General features: G+C 35.9%; 1 protein-coding gene across 6 annotated transcripts in view; it reads right to left on the bottom strand.

The window, feature by feature from the left end:
* Positions 1-18,491, bottom strand: part of for (cGMP-dependent protein kinase for) — a 599,950-nt gene that overhangs the window by 15,833 nt on the left and 565,626 nt on the right. For all 6 annotated transcript variants that reach the window (XM_069843871.1, XM_069843872.1, XM_069843875.1 and 3 more), the window contains 4 exons: positions 17,999-18,112; positions 10,923-11,028; positions 3,996-4,059; positions 3,838-3,915 (listed from right to left, as the gene is read on the bottom strand). In XM_069843871.1, the coding sequence (XP_069699972.1) occupies positions 3,838-3,915; positions 3,996-4,059; positions 10,923-11,028; positions 17,999-18,112 (362 nt within the window). The remainder of the gene's footprint in view (positions 1-3,837; positions 3,916-3,995; positions 4,060-10,922; positions 11,029-17,998; positions 18,113-18,491) is intronic.

Below are 18,491 nucleotides of genomic sequence, written 5' to 3'. Positions count from 1 at the left end.
TACACAACATTTAGTGAATAATTAAGTAAAGTTTACTTTCCTCTAAAATCATTGACCTTGAAAGTTTACCTACATAATTCAGCTAACCAGTCTCTATTTCTGATGGAGAAGATGATCACATTTCATTTACGAACTCATGTGTATAATATTCTTGTTAAGGCAAGGGTCCATGTGACTTGGAACTTGTAATGACATATAGACATGCGTCTTTAATGACTTACAACTTACTTACAAATGGCTTTTAAGGAACCAGCAGGTTCATTGCCGCCCTCACATAAGCCCGCCATCAGTCCCTATCCTGTACAAGATTAATCCAGTCTCTATCATATCCACCTCCCTCAAATCCATTTTAATATTATTCTCCCAGCTACGTCTCGGCTTCCCCAAAGGTCTTTTTCCCTCCGGCCTCCCAACTAACACTCTATATGCATTTCTGGATTTGCCCGTACGTGTAACATCCCTACCCATCTCAAACATCTGGATTTGTGGTCGTGTCAGAGAATCAGTCCAATTCCGAGGCTTATTATAAGGTTTCTTAACAAGCTGTTTTTTACAGTGATGGGTTGTTAGCCTTTCGCCCAACCCCCAAGCTGGAGGACCATCCCTTATCGGCTGTCCACAACTGTTTATTCAATATATTTGCAGTCTTTAATGACACCATCAAATATATTTAAAAAATGAAAACCTCAGAAGAGTCGTGATTTTATCTAAACAGCCATGTGAACCACCACAGTAACAGATACTGGTGTGCAGGAAAAGAAGTAATATTGCACAAAATTCCTCACTATAATCAGAAAATTGCTACTAGGACCCATATTTTACAATCAATCCATTAACGTATCAGTCTAATCCACATACACTTCAGGAACTAAAAGATAACATTGAGTTAGAAATTACAAAACTTTCAGAAGAACTAGGGAGAGTGGACAAGAATATATTTACGCGATATTCCACTTACGGTATGTGAGACAAGAGGGTCTATTATAAGGTAAGTGCATTCTTATAGTTTAATTATGTTGTTATGGTACTAATTCTGGTAGCTGCAACAGTAGTCCTTGCTGAGGACCCATGCAATGGTACAGTGGTAAACCAAATCGATAACAACTCTGTACATCTCGATATGTGTGATATTTAAAAGTTGTACTGTCTTAAAATATTATATAATTCTAATTTCTTAGTACGCGAGTAGAGATACAGCCGGAATTTAAAATGTATTACACGTTTCAGATCCTGCATGAAAAGGGAATAGTCACAATGATCTGGATGTTATAGTACTCAGTTACTAACCCATGCTCTTCAAGTCCACAAGCAATCATTTTAAAGACTGAGTCATCTCGTTTCCTTTTTATCACACATAGTCAAATTACAACAGCTTATGTTTTGCTGTATTAATCTAAAAGCCAATTAAATAACATTAAAACGTAAGCACATCTCATTTGATATATAAATATATCTTTATGCTTTTTATAAGTCCGGAATTCTATCTACATAATTATTAACCAAATGAGATTACATAGAGAAAATCTCCATCTTCTGTACAACATTCAACTAACTCATGCTGTTTTAATGTACTTCACAAGCAGTTGCTTTATTGACTAAGCCATCTCGTTCCCTTATCACACATGTAAAATTACAACATTTTTTCCAGTTTATGGTTTTATTGTATTAATCTAAAGAACTACTTAAATAATAATAAAATGTACACACATTTAATTTGATATGAGGATATCTTTACCCTGGGTTTACATTCAAAGGCAAGTTTCTATTTCATGGAGGGAAGCAACATGACAAACCACTTACTAGTCACGATTTTCCTCTGCTCTGTGTTATTTGAGAGATCTTACTTTCAGCTGTCTTTATCATAAAAGCGAAAACGGATGTACCATACTATATCTTCACGTAGTAATGAAGAGTACTTAACAGTAGTCGGTGAAAGTTCTGAGATTTCTGGTAAGTGAGTAATGCTGGGGTAAACCACTCATAACAGGGCACTACATTAAAGAAAGAACCAATAACTTTCTTTCTCTATCATTTTAAACCCAGACAAACACTTACATAATTGAATTATAGCGATAAGCTTAGTACTAAATATGATGCAAAATAACAAAGAAAAACTGAATGTCATGGAGGTACGACAGTACATACAGTTTCATGTTTTATTTGTTTTGCAACAATTTAGTTTAATTTTAATGTTGTTGATGATATTGTTTGATATTTTTCTTAAACTATAATTCGAAACACATACTTCAATAAAATCGTTTAATATGGACCGAAAGTGTCCTGTGCTGTGGTATTGTGGTCTAAGGTATTATGCATTATGCTGGTTCGAGTCCTCATGGGGTGAAAAATTTTTTCATGAAATTTCACCAGTGTATGGATGGGACTGGTGTTCACCCAGCATCGTTATGCATTTGGAGAGCTATGATAGCTAACAAAATCTGGCTACGACAATTATAGTCGCGTCACTGTTATTTCCAGTGTGACTCCTCCTCTTTGTTTACGCCTTAGGAAGTGAAGGCTCTATAAAGTCTAGGTAGGTAGTATCGTTCGCCATTTTTGTTCTTTCGTTGCCGAGCTACCAAATGAGGAATCTATTTGCCGCACCGTTAAACATTATCATGTAGTAGCTCATGATAATAAATCAAACGTACTGTAATTGAGCAAATAATAATTGAGTGGAAAATAACGTTCTCGTGTGCTTTCTGCGAACGCCAACGAAAGAGCCAAAATGGCGGACGATTATATTAAGTGTTTATCGAACCTTAGGAAGTGCATAACGTAATCAGCAGCGAATCACAAGACGCATACGTTTAAATGTAGCCAACCAGCAACGTGATTGGCTGCCAGAAATGAATGACGGGACTATAGCTATAACAGCTGGGGGGGATCATCATGCTAACCACACGATACCTCCGTTCTGGTTGGGTTCATCTCCGCATAAGGCCGCAGTTGGCTGGTCGGCCCTGGCTCTTAATGAGCTGTTGCAATGTGATTTATTTATTTTTATGGATCAAAATTAGAAAATGAAATTTCGTCTTGTGGCTTATACACAAAATGCATTTTCTATAATCCCAAAGCCATTCTGCCTCGTTTATAAACCGTACAGTTTAAATACATAAAGACAATTAATTTTAAGCAAATGTAAATAGATAGCTACATTGTAATCATTTATAATATTATTCTCGTATTTACGAAAATCGGCAATTAAATGCCAATAGTAGTTGTATCTTTTGTGGTTTATTGTAAGACATGAACAAATCCTTCCTGCTTTATTTTACATTTTTCAGAGTTCTTTCAATGGCTCATTCCACGTGTAACAAATGTTTTTACAACCAAATGGAGGAAATTTTTCCTAAAAGTGAGGTCTCCAGGTCTTCCATTCTTGCCCACCAATTGACTTCAAAATAATTCGCAACGAAAAGTAGAAATAATTCCCCATTGTAATAACAAATTAATTTCTCCAAAATATAGAGGTCTGGTGACATATTGGGCTATCCATTTATTTAGCTCTTTATCATACGCAAGAAATATAATAAAAAACCTTAAGATAAATTTCAACTTCATTGCCAGTTCGTGTTTTAAATTATCATTAGACATGTATGTAGGTTATTCCTAGACAAATTGATATGACGAAAATTCTTTCAAAAGTATAATACAAATCGCTGTATACAGTGACAGACAAGCAGCATGTACAAAAGTACTTTCTTGGTATCCATGGTGCAAATAGCCTATGATGGGCATTGTTTTTATACATAGATTTCTTATGACAATGTCTGGTTGAGGGCGAGCATGGTGGCCGCTGATACTGTGATATCTATTGACAGCAAAGCTACTTACTTGGCCCTTGCTGATAATGAAAAATGTGTCACCACGAGCACCTTGCCTGATGATGTAATCACCCTCATTGTAGAATGTCTGCAACAAAACACATCTTAATAAGTCTACAATCAAAAATGAAGACCGGCTAAGATATAATTTCATCAATTTCCACAAACCTCTTCAAGCACATCAGAGATCTTCGTCAGAGTTTCTTCTGGCAAGTTCTTGAAGATCGGGACACTGAAACATAAGAGACGTGTGTCAGAATTGTGCACAGGAATCCGGTATGAATCAACCATAAGACTTAACAAGACAGACGCCTGGAGGTTACGCAAGTTATATGATTATAAAGATTGAGATAAACCACCCAAAAAAAACCCTGATGTAAACAAAAAGACGGAATATGAGACAATGCCCACATTTATATTAATGCTATAATATTGACTAATGATGAGTTAATTAATGCACAAAAGTAGTTCTAGTTAATCTGCTGGATGTTAAGGAAGTAAAGACAAGAAATCAAAGATTAACTATAGTAAGAACTATTTTTACACAAATTCTAAAGTCTAGAAATCCGTTTTCACTAATAAAATCACCAAATTTATTATTAACTGCAATATTAGGTGGATTTACTTTGAACAGTACTCGTCGCATGCAGTAAAACTATGAAGTAATAATTTATTATAGTATCGGTATTTAACATACATAACATTAAAATGTAGTTAATCAGACCTTACACAGCATGCACATGCTAATTCGCGCGCTATTATAATAGAGCAGATCAAGTTCAGTATTTCGGGGGAGTTATACATTAAGTACTGGCATGTTTGTTGACATTAGATTTTTTTCTTGGGTGATTTATAGTATAGTATTTCTCCTATATCTAAGTGCAATTTTTATATACTCATAAAACATTATCAATAGTAACAAATATAAATGACACTCGGGAGGAAGTTAAACGCAGAATAAACATGGGAAATGCCTGTTATTATTCGGTTGAGAAGCTTTTGTCATCCAATCTGCTCTCAAAAAAACTGAAGTTAGAATTTATAAAACAGTTATATCGGAAAAATAATTAAGGAAGAGACTAGTGAAGTGCTCTGTATGGAGTGTGGCATTGTATGGGGCAGAAACATGGACATTACGACGAAGTGAAGGGAAGCGAATAGAACCATTTGAAATGTGGATATGGAGAAGAATGGAACATGCGAAGTGGACAGACAGAATAAGAAATTAAGCTGTATTGGAAAGAGTAGGTGAAGAAAGAATAATGCTGAAACTGATCAGAAAGAAGAAAAGGAATTGGTTGGGTCACTGGTTAAGAAGAAACTGCATACCGAAGGATGCACTGGAAGGAATGGTAAACGGGAGAAGAGTTCGAAGCAGAAGAAGATATCAGATGATAGACGATATTAAGATATATGGATCATATGCGGAGACAAAGAGGAAGGTAGAAAATAGGAAAGATTGGGGAATGCTAGGTTTGCAGTGAAAGACCTGCCCTTGGGCAGAACACTATTAATGAATGAATTACCAATTGTTCTGTGTATATGTTTGTGAAACTTGGACTCTCACTTTGAGAGAGAAACAGAGGTTAAGAATGTTCGAGAATAAGGTGCTTAGAAAAATATTTGGGGCTACGAGGGATAAAGTTACAAGAGAATGGAAAATGTTACACAACGCAGAACTGCAGGCATTGTATTCTTCACCTAACATAATTGGGAACATTAAATCCAGACGTTTGAGATGGGCAGAACACGTAGCACATATGAGTGAGTCCAGAAATGGATATAGAGTGTTAGTTGAAAGACCTGAGGGAAAAAGACTTTCGGGAAGGCCGAGATATATATGGGGTAATAATATTAATGTTAGGGACTGGATTAATCTTGCTCGGGACAGGGAACGATGGCGGACTTATGTAAGGGCGGAAATAAACCTCCAGGTTCCTTAAAAGCCATCTGTAAGTAAATAAGTAAGCAACCGACTGATTATGAAGAATTACAGCTTTGCAAACAAATGCAGGAGCTACTTTGGTAAGCTGATAATTTGGGCAACTCTGACAAACAACGAAGAACTGTTTGAGAAGCAAAGGGTCATTTCACACCAAGCAATCAGTTCCTGAGAGTGACGAGATTGTATTCGTTGGCAAAACTTTCAGAGCCGCTTCGAGGACCATTTAGACTTCTGTCAAATTGACAATGAGTATCGGGTATTTTTCTGAGGAAAAATGTGGTTAGAGCATGGAGCCGACCACAACACCTCATTCTAGTGCCAAGATTACGAAAGCATGGAGTTCTAACTTCACACACTTTCATTGCGTATAAAGAGGACAATTTCATAATAGGTAATAACAACTGTATTGACATGTATATTATTATGTATGAAACATTAAGCATTATTATTATTAAGGAGCGGATTCTTATGTAAATAAATATTTTTCTTGCGTGTGATAAAACACAATTAACAAAGTTAAAAATTCCGAATGTCAAGTTTCAAGTTTAAAACAAGAATTTTATTTCACATAAAAACACATATTTTCACAAAAAAATTATGTAAATACATATTTTCTGGAAATCTATTATAAACACATAAATCTTGGAGGTTTTTACTTACATAATTTTTTACAAGAACTTTTAAATATTTTAAAACTAAATCAATTATATCACTCAAAAATACGTTAACTTTTTAAGAATTCTTCGTTCCTTAGTGTTTCTATGGGCTGTGTGGTGTATCCATGATCCATTTTTGTAATAGTATCGCCTCAAGTTCTGAGAACTGCTAGGTAGCATATCAGTGTTATTATATGAGAATAAATTAACATGGACAAGAAGGAGAGATTTTGCAACACATAATTAGGAATGTTTATTGTTGCTGAAGATGATTTCATTCCGCGCTTTGTTTGTGAAATACAACGGATAAGAGCTCGGGTATAAACATTATTTCATTTAAACAAATCTCTCGCCTCTCATTCATGCCTATGAAGTGAGGAAATACATCTTGTTGTGATTTCCCGTTATCGGGCCAAACGCATAAGCTGCGTAGTGTACAGGTGGTGGCGTCGCTATAGGAAGCTTTTCTTCGACATTGTCAGTCAGTAGCTAGAAACATTTTTTTACGTTAAGACATGTGTATATTAGCCTCTTAAGATGCCTAAAATCAAATCGAGTTTAAGATCGCGTCTACAGCAATATGTAGACGAATTTAAAAACATTTTTACTACCGACGGAAAAGTGTTATTTTGCCAACCATGCGGTAAATCAGTAAGTGCAGATCACAGCTTTCAGGTAGCCCAACATTTGTCTGGAAACAAGCACATTGCCGCTGCTTCACGTGTGCATTCACGACAAAACAGTGGATATAAAAAAAAATGTGTAAAGTTGCTCAAGTATTGGATGGTGTGCCTGTAGGTGAAATTGATGGTGTAGGTGTTTGTGACATTCCTCTCTTTAAATATGTAAGGTATTTTCGTCATATTTAAAAAAATATATATATATTTTTTTATTTTTAGCAAATATTTTCGTACTTTTTAGCACATAAAAAATATATATATTTAAATTTGTTAGCACATAAAAATCCGCTCCCTAATTATTATCATTAATTCTGTTACAGTAACGTCAGCAATCTTTTAACACAATTGACAGCCACGATTCAACACGTGACAGAGATTATCAACATCTGAAATTATGTCTTACTGAAGAGGCTTCAAAATTAGATTATTCGTGTGTAAAAGATAAATGTATCCTCTTTAGAAGTCAGGGAGACACAAGAGGGATGGAAGTAAAGCTCCATGCTTTCCGGTTGCCTTTTTACTTCTGGGGAAAGAACCGAAACTTAATTTGACAGGAGGTTGAGCAGAACCCATAACCAACAGAGGTCTGAACCCGGAACCTTCAGTCCATAGCGAGTTGCTCTGTCAAATGAGTTACCAAGCTTCCTTATCCCTATGTTATAGATGCATTTATGGTGTCCTTGTATATGCCACGGAGAGACAGAGGAAGCTGGGAAAGGGCTCTCACGCTTTTTTTTTGACCTCGGCAGTAGAAGAAGGTGTGGTCGGCACCATGCGCCAGTCACCTTTTACCTTCAGTATAGTACCGGTACTCAGTTTTTATATAAAGCTCAGTGAACCCTAGGGCTTTCTGAGAATTAAGACGTACTGGAAAATCCTGCTTTCATCAGAGCTTGAACCTGAGCTCTTAATCTACTGCCAATCAACTTCTCTCCTACAGATGATCAGTACCGCCAATACAAAAAATAAAGTTAAAATCATGTAACTGTAAAACATGTCCCATAAATGTTTCGTTATATTCTATGCAAATGTAAAGTAAAAGCTTTTCGCTATATACGCCATGAAGGCGCTTAGGGGGCATGGAGGTAGGGCTCCATGCATTCTTGACCTCGGCATTAGAATGAGGTAGTGCCGTCGGCACCAAGCTTCAATTTTACCTCCGGAAAATACCCGTCACTCAATTTGATAGAAGGCTCAGTAAATCTAGGGCCTTTTTGAAAGTTCTGGCAACGAGAAAAATCCCGTCACCATGTGATGAAATGTGTCTGTACCATATGTAAATGCAAGGTAACAACATAAGAACGTATTTGTAAAATCTAACCATGTCAAGTGATGTACTAAGCTAGTATAATGTATCATGTAAAATTAGGAAGTAAGATGGACTCTTCTTGCACGCAGCTAAAGGAACCCTTAAAATGCATTTTCTTGCAGGAAATATCCGTTTTGCTTCACGGTACATAAGTGGTGAGAGGGGGTGGCATAGCCTTTCACACAACCCTAAGCATACCTAATTCCCCTCCAGACTGTCGCCCCTTGAGAAAACATTTTATTTCTCAAAGAAGTAACTAAAGGATCGAAAGGTTATATCACATCCTGACCCAATATTATAAAAGAGGAGGGACATTGTATCCTGTGTGTGATTCCTCTCTGGATCTTGCTTCAGGCAAGTCCACTTAAAATTGTAACATTTATACCAGAATAAAACATCTATCTACTGACTATTGATTCTTGTTACTGCTGTTCGTCGACGCCAGGACCTAAGGGTCCAACCCACGTGACTAAAAAGTAGAGACTGTTTTACACTACACCACAACCACCCGGGATTGAACCAAGGATCTTCTAGTCTCTAGTCAGTTGCTCTACCAACAGAACTAACCAGTAGCCCTCTGTAATATAATTAGCTTAAAATGTTTTTTATTTTCCTCCTCAATGGTCTCATATACAATGCTGAATTATATTTGGCACTCTAAAGAAGATAGGCCTATACATGTTTTTAGTTTTTACCGGCAATAATGATCATAGAGCTTTGTGTTTTGATTGCATCTTATTTATTATAAATATAGCCTAATAACTATAAATCTAAATTAATACTTTATATGCTTTTCGTCTTCATTTCTATTATTAAAATTTACAGAATTTACTTTGTCTTAAAGGAAGGGGCTGCAGTTTCGGCAAAAAACTAGCAACGAGAATAATTTAAAATAATAATCAAGTATGAATTGGGCAGCACAAGAAAAACAGGTAAGTGGTTGGGTTGAAGGGAATATGGTGAAAATTTATACCAAAATCAAATTAGGTCAGTGGTTTTCAGATTGTTTGGGTTTATGGATTTCCTGATAGCTATGTAAATTCCTGCGGCGCATCTGTATTAAAAAGAGTTCACAATGAAACGTAATTTTTCACACTGTGTGTATCTTATCAATGAATATTATTTGCATCACTTGGTCCAACCAAAAGGTATGAAAATTGCTATCTTTATGTGTAAATTAAAAAAAAAAATGTGAAGTTTAAAAAGAAACTGAAATTTCGGAGACATTAATTAGATGTTACCAGTACATTAGCTCTTTAAACTACCTCGATTTTAAACTTGTAAATTAAGAAGGACACAGTTTCTCTTCTTTGTATAAATAACTGAAAAACAGCAGCATTAGACAGAACGTTTTGAAGGAAGAAAGTTGGGGAGACCTGACCCGGAAACAGCCAAAGCGCAATGGGAATAAAAGTAATCCTGGGAAAAATATGAAAAAAAATGCGACACCTGAAAGAGCCATTTGAAAAACCACTAAGTTCAGGTAACAATAGGGAGAAATGTATTACTGCGCTTCAATTTGAGGTGAAAACGGCGAAGTTCTATATGTAGGCCTATAGAACTCCCATTATATCTCTGCCTTTGCGCAACGTCACAGTTCGTGGTGAGGGGGAAGAAAGTATCAAAAGGTTGTATTAATCTGTGAGGAAAGGTATGACTAAACTTTCACCTTACACTCAGCCATGTAGTGACCAGAACATTGGAATGAAGGCAACTATTTTGTTTTGCTTTTTAGTATTCTGACGCCCACGACCAAGATAAGCTACTTCAAACTCAACCGTCAGTCATCGGTAGAGACATAAAACAACTTTATGTGTGTGTGTGTGTGTGTGTGTGTACGAAAGTTCTTCTGGATATGGAATGTACAAGAAGGCCCACTATGCAACAAACCTCAGGATGTAGAGGAAATAGGGTGAGATGACTCAGGTTCATAACAGTCACCATATAACACAGATCATCCTCGAACGCCAGTGAGACGCCATTTAGGCGATCCTGACTGGCACAATGCTAATAAAGGCAGACGCAATATGTCCCCCGTTCAGCACTAGGATTATACCTCCGAAATGCAAGCGGATATCGCCCACTGAACATCTCCTCTGGCACTGAGGTACAGTCGCGAATCTTTCACACAGAAGCAGTTAACTGCCTGATCATATTCACTCGGCGTCATCGAAGCTCGTACATCTTACCTTTAAACCATATTTTCTTTATTAAATGAAGAGAAGAGCAGGGCAAAATGGAGTGTTGATGAAATGATAGTTGTAACATTGAGAAAGACGGGAGAACCCCGACAAAACAGTCATCCCCAGGTTTTGTATCCAACCACAATATCATTTCAGTGGGTGGGTACCGAGGATCGAAGTGAAAGTTCTGATTAAAATATGTCAACATACATTACGGAAATGCATGCTGTAAGAATGACGCCATTTTTAAAGGGCTGTATGGCATGCCACTGCAACTGCTTCTAGCAAGAATAAAATTGTCTACGCCTGCTATAACACTCACCTCTTGAGGAAGTCCGTGTATTCCGCCTGGCGGATGAGGCCGGTGCGCATCATTATTGTCTGGAAGCATTGTCGCTCGATGGCCCAAAGCTTGCAGTGAGTGGCCGCTGCAACCAAATTACATTTCAGTATCTGCCTGTACACTTTTAAACGAAACATTAAAGGATAATATTAAAACTAGCGAATATTAGCAGCCATTTCTTTTTAATGGTCACAGAAAACTTATTTAGCTCAAAGAACTAGAACTAGAGCATTAAGCCTAAGTGTTCTTTTTTATCGGCCATTTAACAATGCCGTATCAACTGTGTGGTTATTTAGCTTCGGTGGAACTGATGACAGCGAGACGAATCCAAGATTACCTAAGGAAAATATAGGAGACAAAAAGTGAGGATTAATCGAATCCATATAATTGCGTGAAACGTTCGTGATTGTTATTGTGAGCACATTTTTAATTTTAAAAGATGAAGGGAGCCTTCTCGATAATTACTTCATAACTGCTTACTCATTCCATGAGGCCTTGTCTCGAAACAACAATGCAACTTACAGTCGAAACGATTCACACATCAAAATGACGCCAATGAGATGTTTGAATATATATATATTTTTCTCCCTCGCTGTTATTTATACTCGCTTTAACATCTTTGGTCATATCGCGAGAGTTTGAATATTGTAACCCGTCCGGAATTCACCCGTATAATTCGGAAATCTAAATATTTATCCAGAGTCCGGAATAATGCAACTCCGGACACCTGGAAGTCAGGGAATATCGAATTATTTACACATAATATTAGCAATTATATTACTATCTATACTAATAATAAATCTGTAGCCAAAATTTTTCTGGTAATTTTCGATTTTCCAAAAATAATTGGTGTTAACATGTATAATTAACCATCCTGAAACCGAAAATCACTTTTTTGAAATTTTTGTTTGTATGTCTGTCTGTCTGTCTGGATGTTTGTTATCTTTTCACGTGATAATGGCTGAACGGATTTCGATGAAAATTGGAATATAAATTAAGTTCGCTGTAACTTATATTTTAGGCTATATGGCATTCAAAATACGTTATTTAAAAGGGGGGTTATAAGGGGGCCTGAATTAAATAAATCGAAATATCTCGCTTATTATTGACTTTTGTGAAAAATTTTACATAACAAAAGTTTCTTTAAAAATGATTCCGATAAGTTTTATTCTTTGAAAAATTTTGATAGGAGTGATATTTAATGAGATAAATAAGTTTTAAAATTAAAATAATTGCCATCTAACAAATGACTTCGTCTGTAAGGGACCTTGGACAACAACAATCAAAATCTATTAAACATAGCCTACAGAGAATGTTTCTGTGTTTGTATTAAGTAATATCGGAAGCTAAATTAACCGATTTATATAATTAATTATTATTTCACCATTGGAAAGTGTAGTTTCTCTAGATGGACATAATGCTATAATGTTATTACAGTAACGTCTGAGTGAATCGGGAACAGGTAAGATTAAAATAGTTTCTTATGCACAGAAAACTTGATAGGCTATTCTGAATATTCGTTTCCTGTATTTCCTAAAATAATGTTTATGTGCACATTCATTTCATCAAACACGAATGTTCCCTTGATCAAACGTCCTATTTTAATTATGCAATTACTTTATATTCATTTCTAACAGGTGCAGCGGAGCGCACGGGTACGGTTAGTTATTAAATACAATCTTTTTTATAATGTGACTTAACAATAGCGCAACTATCTACTTGAACACTTAGTATTTCGCTGCACTGATGTTATGAAAGCAGAAATTCTGTGTAAAGTCGACTGTTCTTAGAACTGTCTTCAGTTTATATGACTGCTCTCCAAGAAGAAAAATAATAATAAATTTAAAATGAACAATACTGGAATATACACTGTACAGTCTGCACAAAATACAAGTAGGGCATAAAATTTATAGTTATGAGCAAATATACGAGTATATATTTCTATCTAGCTATTCTATCAGGCAAGAGATACGAACATACATTTTGTTTACATTCAATAATAGAAAGGAGAAAATTACTGTACGTTTTATTTAACCTATGATATGAGGAAGATTAGCTTGTAATGTTTATCAACATTAACTTTTTGTCAATAATTTCATACCTAAAGTTAAGCCTTCTTCAAAAACCCTTTCTTTGACTTCGATAATTCCACCTAGAAGGGATTCGAAAATTACAAAAGTGACAATCCTAATTGTAATGCCATTATTAGGGACCATATTATTTTGGTAAAAGCGATACGCGTGAAATTTTCCACTTGCTTTTTTTTTTTTTTTTTTTTTTTTTTTTTTAACAGCAATCTTCAATCTTTGCTTAAATATGTTATGCACCGGACCCGAAGAGGTTTTTGAGGGTACTAGTAGAGGGCTATAATGTGGTGTGAATTGTTTGCAGGAACTGTGGTTCCCTACATCTAATGTGGACAGTGAGAGGGTCTTTTTGCGTACACGAAAATACTCACCGACTTTCGAACAAATCGTGTGAACAGTGTAGTAGGCCTAATCACGCTTAGTTTATAGTCTGGCGATCCTGATTAAGTGACATGTGTAAATAAAAAACATAATAATAATAATAATAATAATAATAATAATAATAATAATAATAATAATAATAATAACGAAAAGTTTTATATCAAACGTAATATGATAATTTATTTCACGAATTACCCAATACCCACCGAAATCGTCCATGTTATTTCATCACAAGATATGGTAGGCCTACCTAGTTATTATTATTGCCTCACTCTGATGGACAAGTTACTTAAAGAATTGCCGCGCAGCTTATAGTGAGTTGATCAACAGGCATAGTTGCCACGGTTCACGCCCGTGAATAGAGAGGGATCACGCAAGTAATATAAAACTACACATTGTTACGACAAATTTCTTACATTATTAAATGAATCGAATCTTATTCCAAGATATTAATGGAGTCTTATATTATGAGAATATTGATCCTGTGTGTTCTATATTTCAGATTTTTAAATAAAAAAGTGGATAAAATTAAATATCCTGAATTTATAATCATTGTAGTTAGTAAACTGTGTTGTACAACTCACAATTATTTTGTTTTGAAGGCAGCCATCCATTTTTTATTGTTTAATATTGGAGGGAATTATATGTTCGTCATTTGATCTCCAGTTTTTATGCTAAATGTATTAATAACATTGTTTTATCACAGTTAATAGGCGTCAATGTTACAATCGCCATACAAAAGAATTAATAATCTACCGTATGTAAATTATATAAAGTGATATAGTATATACAGATAACATTATATAGGCCTATGATTAAAAAGTCCACACAATGTCACAAAGCGGTCACAACCATCACATACATTTAAAAAAGTATTCCATACACAGAACTCTTAACCATTGTTATCTAATGTGTCAGGAAAAAAAGTAAGTCGATATTACGATAGACATGTTAAATTATAATCATATTACAACAGTGTTTTCTCATAGGTAATTAAAACATACATAAAATAACTGTAACAGTATTAAAACACTTTTTAAAAATTTATATTATGTTGACTAGACATGTTTCTGGACCACAGCTGTCCTATCATCAGTAGTCATAATGTGAATCTGCTGCTGTTCGCTGACGTCTGGAGCCGATGTGTGTTGATAACTGAGTGTCGTCTTAAAGAACTTTTGTGAGAACTTTATGTTATGAAATGATCACAACAGTCACAAAAAATAAAAACATATTTTGTAGGATCTACAGGAGACCTGCATAGGGTATTACAATGCTTTTTTAAGAGATTTTAAAGTACTTCTGTAAACATTATAGAAATAAATGTTTAACAAATTTGAACACACGGTTTCTTCTATTAAAAAAATATTTTCGGTCAATGTAGAGTATCCACCGGCCACTAAACGAATATTGCACATTTTTATCACTGCCAATGTTGCGCTATAAACCAATTTTTAATACTTTTATCACAACCACAACACATTTAAAATCTTATTGTACCATACATATAGAATTATTACTACATTAACACATTTTATATCACGAAACATGTAAAATGTAATTATTATGAATGTCGCCATTGCTTCTTCTTCATATTAGTAGTATTAGTACGATCCATTTCCACTAGATGGAAACCGACACGATTGGCAGAACCGGCAGTACATGAAAACGAAATGATAATAAGTGTGAGGAATGTTACTACAGGTGTGTAATATTATGTGACAGATTAGGTTAGTATATATTATTTTAATGTACCGAAGTACATATGATATTTCCATGCAGATATTCTGCGTCATCATACGATGAAAGAGTAATGGAACGGAGAAAAATTCTCTCCGGCACCGGGATTTGAACCCGGGTTTTCAGCTCTACGTGCTGATGCTTTATCCACTACGCCACACCGGATACCCATCCCGGTGTCGGACAGAATCGTCTCAGTTTAAGTTCCAACTCTTGGGTTCCCTCTAGTGGCAGCCCTCTGCACTACGTCATATATGTCTATGAACATAGGACTGAAATCCACACATGTGCTGAGGTGCACTCGTTATGAGTGACTAGTTGGCCGGGATCCGACGGAATAAGCGCCGTCTTAAATCATCGTAGGTTAGGTTAGGTTTGATAAGGTGTGCAGTATTACTACTGTGTTGGCACTACTGAAACCCACTGTTACATTAAAGAAATATGGCGGTATTCTTCGTTCACGCACGATGATTTTCGTATATAAGTAAGGTACGTATTTAGGGAGGGTAGGGTGGGGTGGGCTTACAGCTCTCCCAATGATCACATCAATTTCTACCAATCAATACTATAAATCCAAGACATTTTCAAGGTATTTTATCAAGCTCCTATAGTGGCTGGGACATAAGAAAGATTCACCACATTTTCTTTCGTAAATTATAGTACATGTCACAACCGTTACAATGGAATGACCTACAATACAGACCACCTTACCATTCGGGAAACATTCAACATAACTTTCGGCAATAAATCACATCTCGATTATACTTTTAAAAACCAATGTAGAGCTCGGATTTATGTACATTAAAATGTAGTATTTTTACGTACTGCACAAGCTATGATCTCACCCATTTTAGATATCATTCATGCATTCAATATTTTTGCTTTGGTACTGAGTGTTAACGGTTTTCTTTCAAGTCGACGCGTGGCTTAAAAGTCCTTGTGACTCAATTCTCTATTGTTAGATTTGGGAGTACGGTATTTTGAACCGGCTAACATTACTCGGCGCGGCTAATTCCGCACTAAAAGCCATGGGCTTGTTAATCCCACACGCAAATTCCGAATCAGATGTTATCTGTAATAAAATTATCCTACTACAGAACAATTGCGCTCCAGTGTTCATAACCCCCGCCATAACATCGGAACAATAAAATAATTGCTTTAATGTGTACTGCGTAGCCACACATACGCATGGTTTTACTCGGAGCAGTATGGAATATTTAAGTTTTGTTCCGCATACGGTGCAAATCTTTAAACTCACGCTAAACGTTCCGTTTTTGAACATAAAGTCTTAGAACACAGTATACGTGACATTTTTTTTTCTTTATTCGGTGTAACAGTTGTTAAATAAATTAGACAACCTATTTCCACGTTTTGTCCTAATGGATTTCATATCTCTAGAAGAAAGCCTCACTTCAAAAAATAAGTTTAGTAGAATCACTTTAATATTGTTAATCAGATCACCCCTTTAACAAAATTATAGATTATATACATCTAGAGATCATCATGGTTCCTGTCTGTGCCCTAATTGTAACTGCAGAGTTTTTCAACATTTTTCCTCATTTCAGTGATCTTTTTTAAGTGTATAAATTATACTGAACTTAAAAAAAAATAAAACAACAAATGTCTCAAAACTCAGGAGACTATATACACCTTTATACACTTTTTTTTAGAGGCTCAGTTTACCCACACACCTTTAGGGCAGGGACTCAGTTTACCGCATTTTTCACAGCAGCAGCGACTGACTTTACCAACCCGGTCGGGAACTGCTGCAGCTGATAAGGCAACGCTTACGGCCGGGCGGAGTTAACTGTTTTCGATCTGACTCACGCAACACAGTTAGTGTTGTCTGAACAGTGCAATCAATTACACGTGTACAGTATCCTAAGAATAAATGCCAAATAATAGGCGTAATTATTATTCAATTCCACACCGGGTGTTTATTTACGATTCGTATGCCCGTACAGAATCCGCTCGTGTTGTCAGGAGATTATTTCAAGAGAAATTCCCAGGTGATCGAGTTCAAAGTCCTGATACAATTCATAAATTATTTTATAAATTTCGGGAAACGAGAAGTGTTCAAGATAAGTAGAGAAGAAGGCGACGTACAGTGCTAACAGAAGAAACTCTTGATTACATTTGACAACGCCCGGAAAATTCCCCTAAGAAATGAAGGGTTCAGAACCATAGTGGGCCAAGCGCCATTTACTAAAACCGTAGAAAATAATTTCAATGCCTTTTAGTGCTCTATTTTTGTTGTTTTTAGAGCCTTTTTAGGAGCCTAAAATACCATTTGTTAGTGCCTTAACTTCCGATGTCTAGTAATAAGCCAATATAATGTCATTCTAATTTTTAGTTTGACATGTCTCGGTCCCAGATATATCATCTGGTAATCCTATTGATTGACCTCAGCCATTACGTTACTACCATAACACTTTTTTCACACAACCAGACGCATATATCAATGGCTTACAGTTTGTGAACATTATATTGGTGTTATTATATGAAGAGTCCACTGCAAGAATGATGGATGTCATTTGGAATACATTTTACAGGAGAAGCGATTGAAAGTTTGAAATGCTTAGCGCTCAAAGCTTAACTGTGATTTTCCGATCATTACTGGACAATGACTATCAGTGTTAATGCCATGTAACTCTCTATGTACATTCTACATGTCTTAAGCTATGCACTGACAGTCTTGGTTCATTTTCGACAAAAAAGTGACATCCATCATTCTTGCAGTGGACTCTTCATTTGCACGATACACTGCAAGACACTGCCGCACGTTCACAAAATAATGAATAAACTGCATTTACTTCATACCTCTTTATGAAGCGTTATTTCACTTACCCTTGATGGTGGCAGTTCGTTTGCAGTTATATAGGATAGCAAGTTCGCCAAATACTTTTCCTGGTGCCAGGGTACTCAGGTATTTGTTTTCCCGAGACACCTCCACACGCCCCTCTGCAACAGAAGAGACAGTAACAGTTAGTCAGGTTGTTAATGCTTCATGTTTGACACAGCTAAATTATTAATAATAAGAAAACTTCCAGGTCGAAAATCCTGTTGAAAGTGATACAAAGGAAAGTTTAAGTGCATAATATAGTTTATGCTCGACCATGCCGAAATGTAGTAATTATACACCTGGTAGCAGACCTTTAATGCATGTCATGAAAGTACACCTACTCATTAAAGGTCAGGTCTTTCAGCCAATGACGACTCAGGTTACAACTGTTCAGCCAATGACAGGTCAGCTTTCTACCGTTATAAAACCGCAAGTATCGATTATTCTCGGATATGCAATCGAAAGAGAATTAGCGAAAAGTCACGGAGGCTGGAAATC

Source organism: Periplaneta americana, chromosome 13 (assembly GCF_040183065.1).
Source record: "Periplaneta americana isolate PAMFEO1 chromosome 13, P.americana_PAMFEO1_priV1, whole genome shotgun sequence".
Lineage (NCBI taxonomy): Eukaryota > Metazoa > Arthropoda > Insecta > Blattodea > Blattidae > Periplaneta > Periplaneta americana.
Note: the sequence above shows the minus strand (reverse complement) of the source record. Positions and strands in the feature narration are given on the sequence as shown.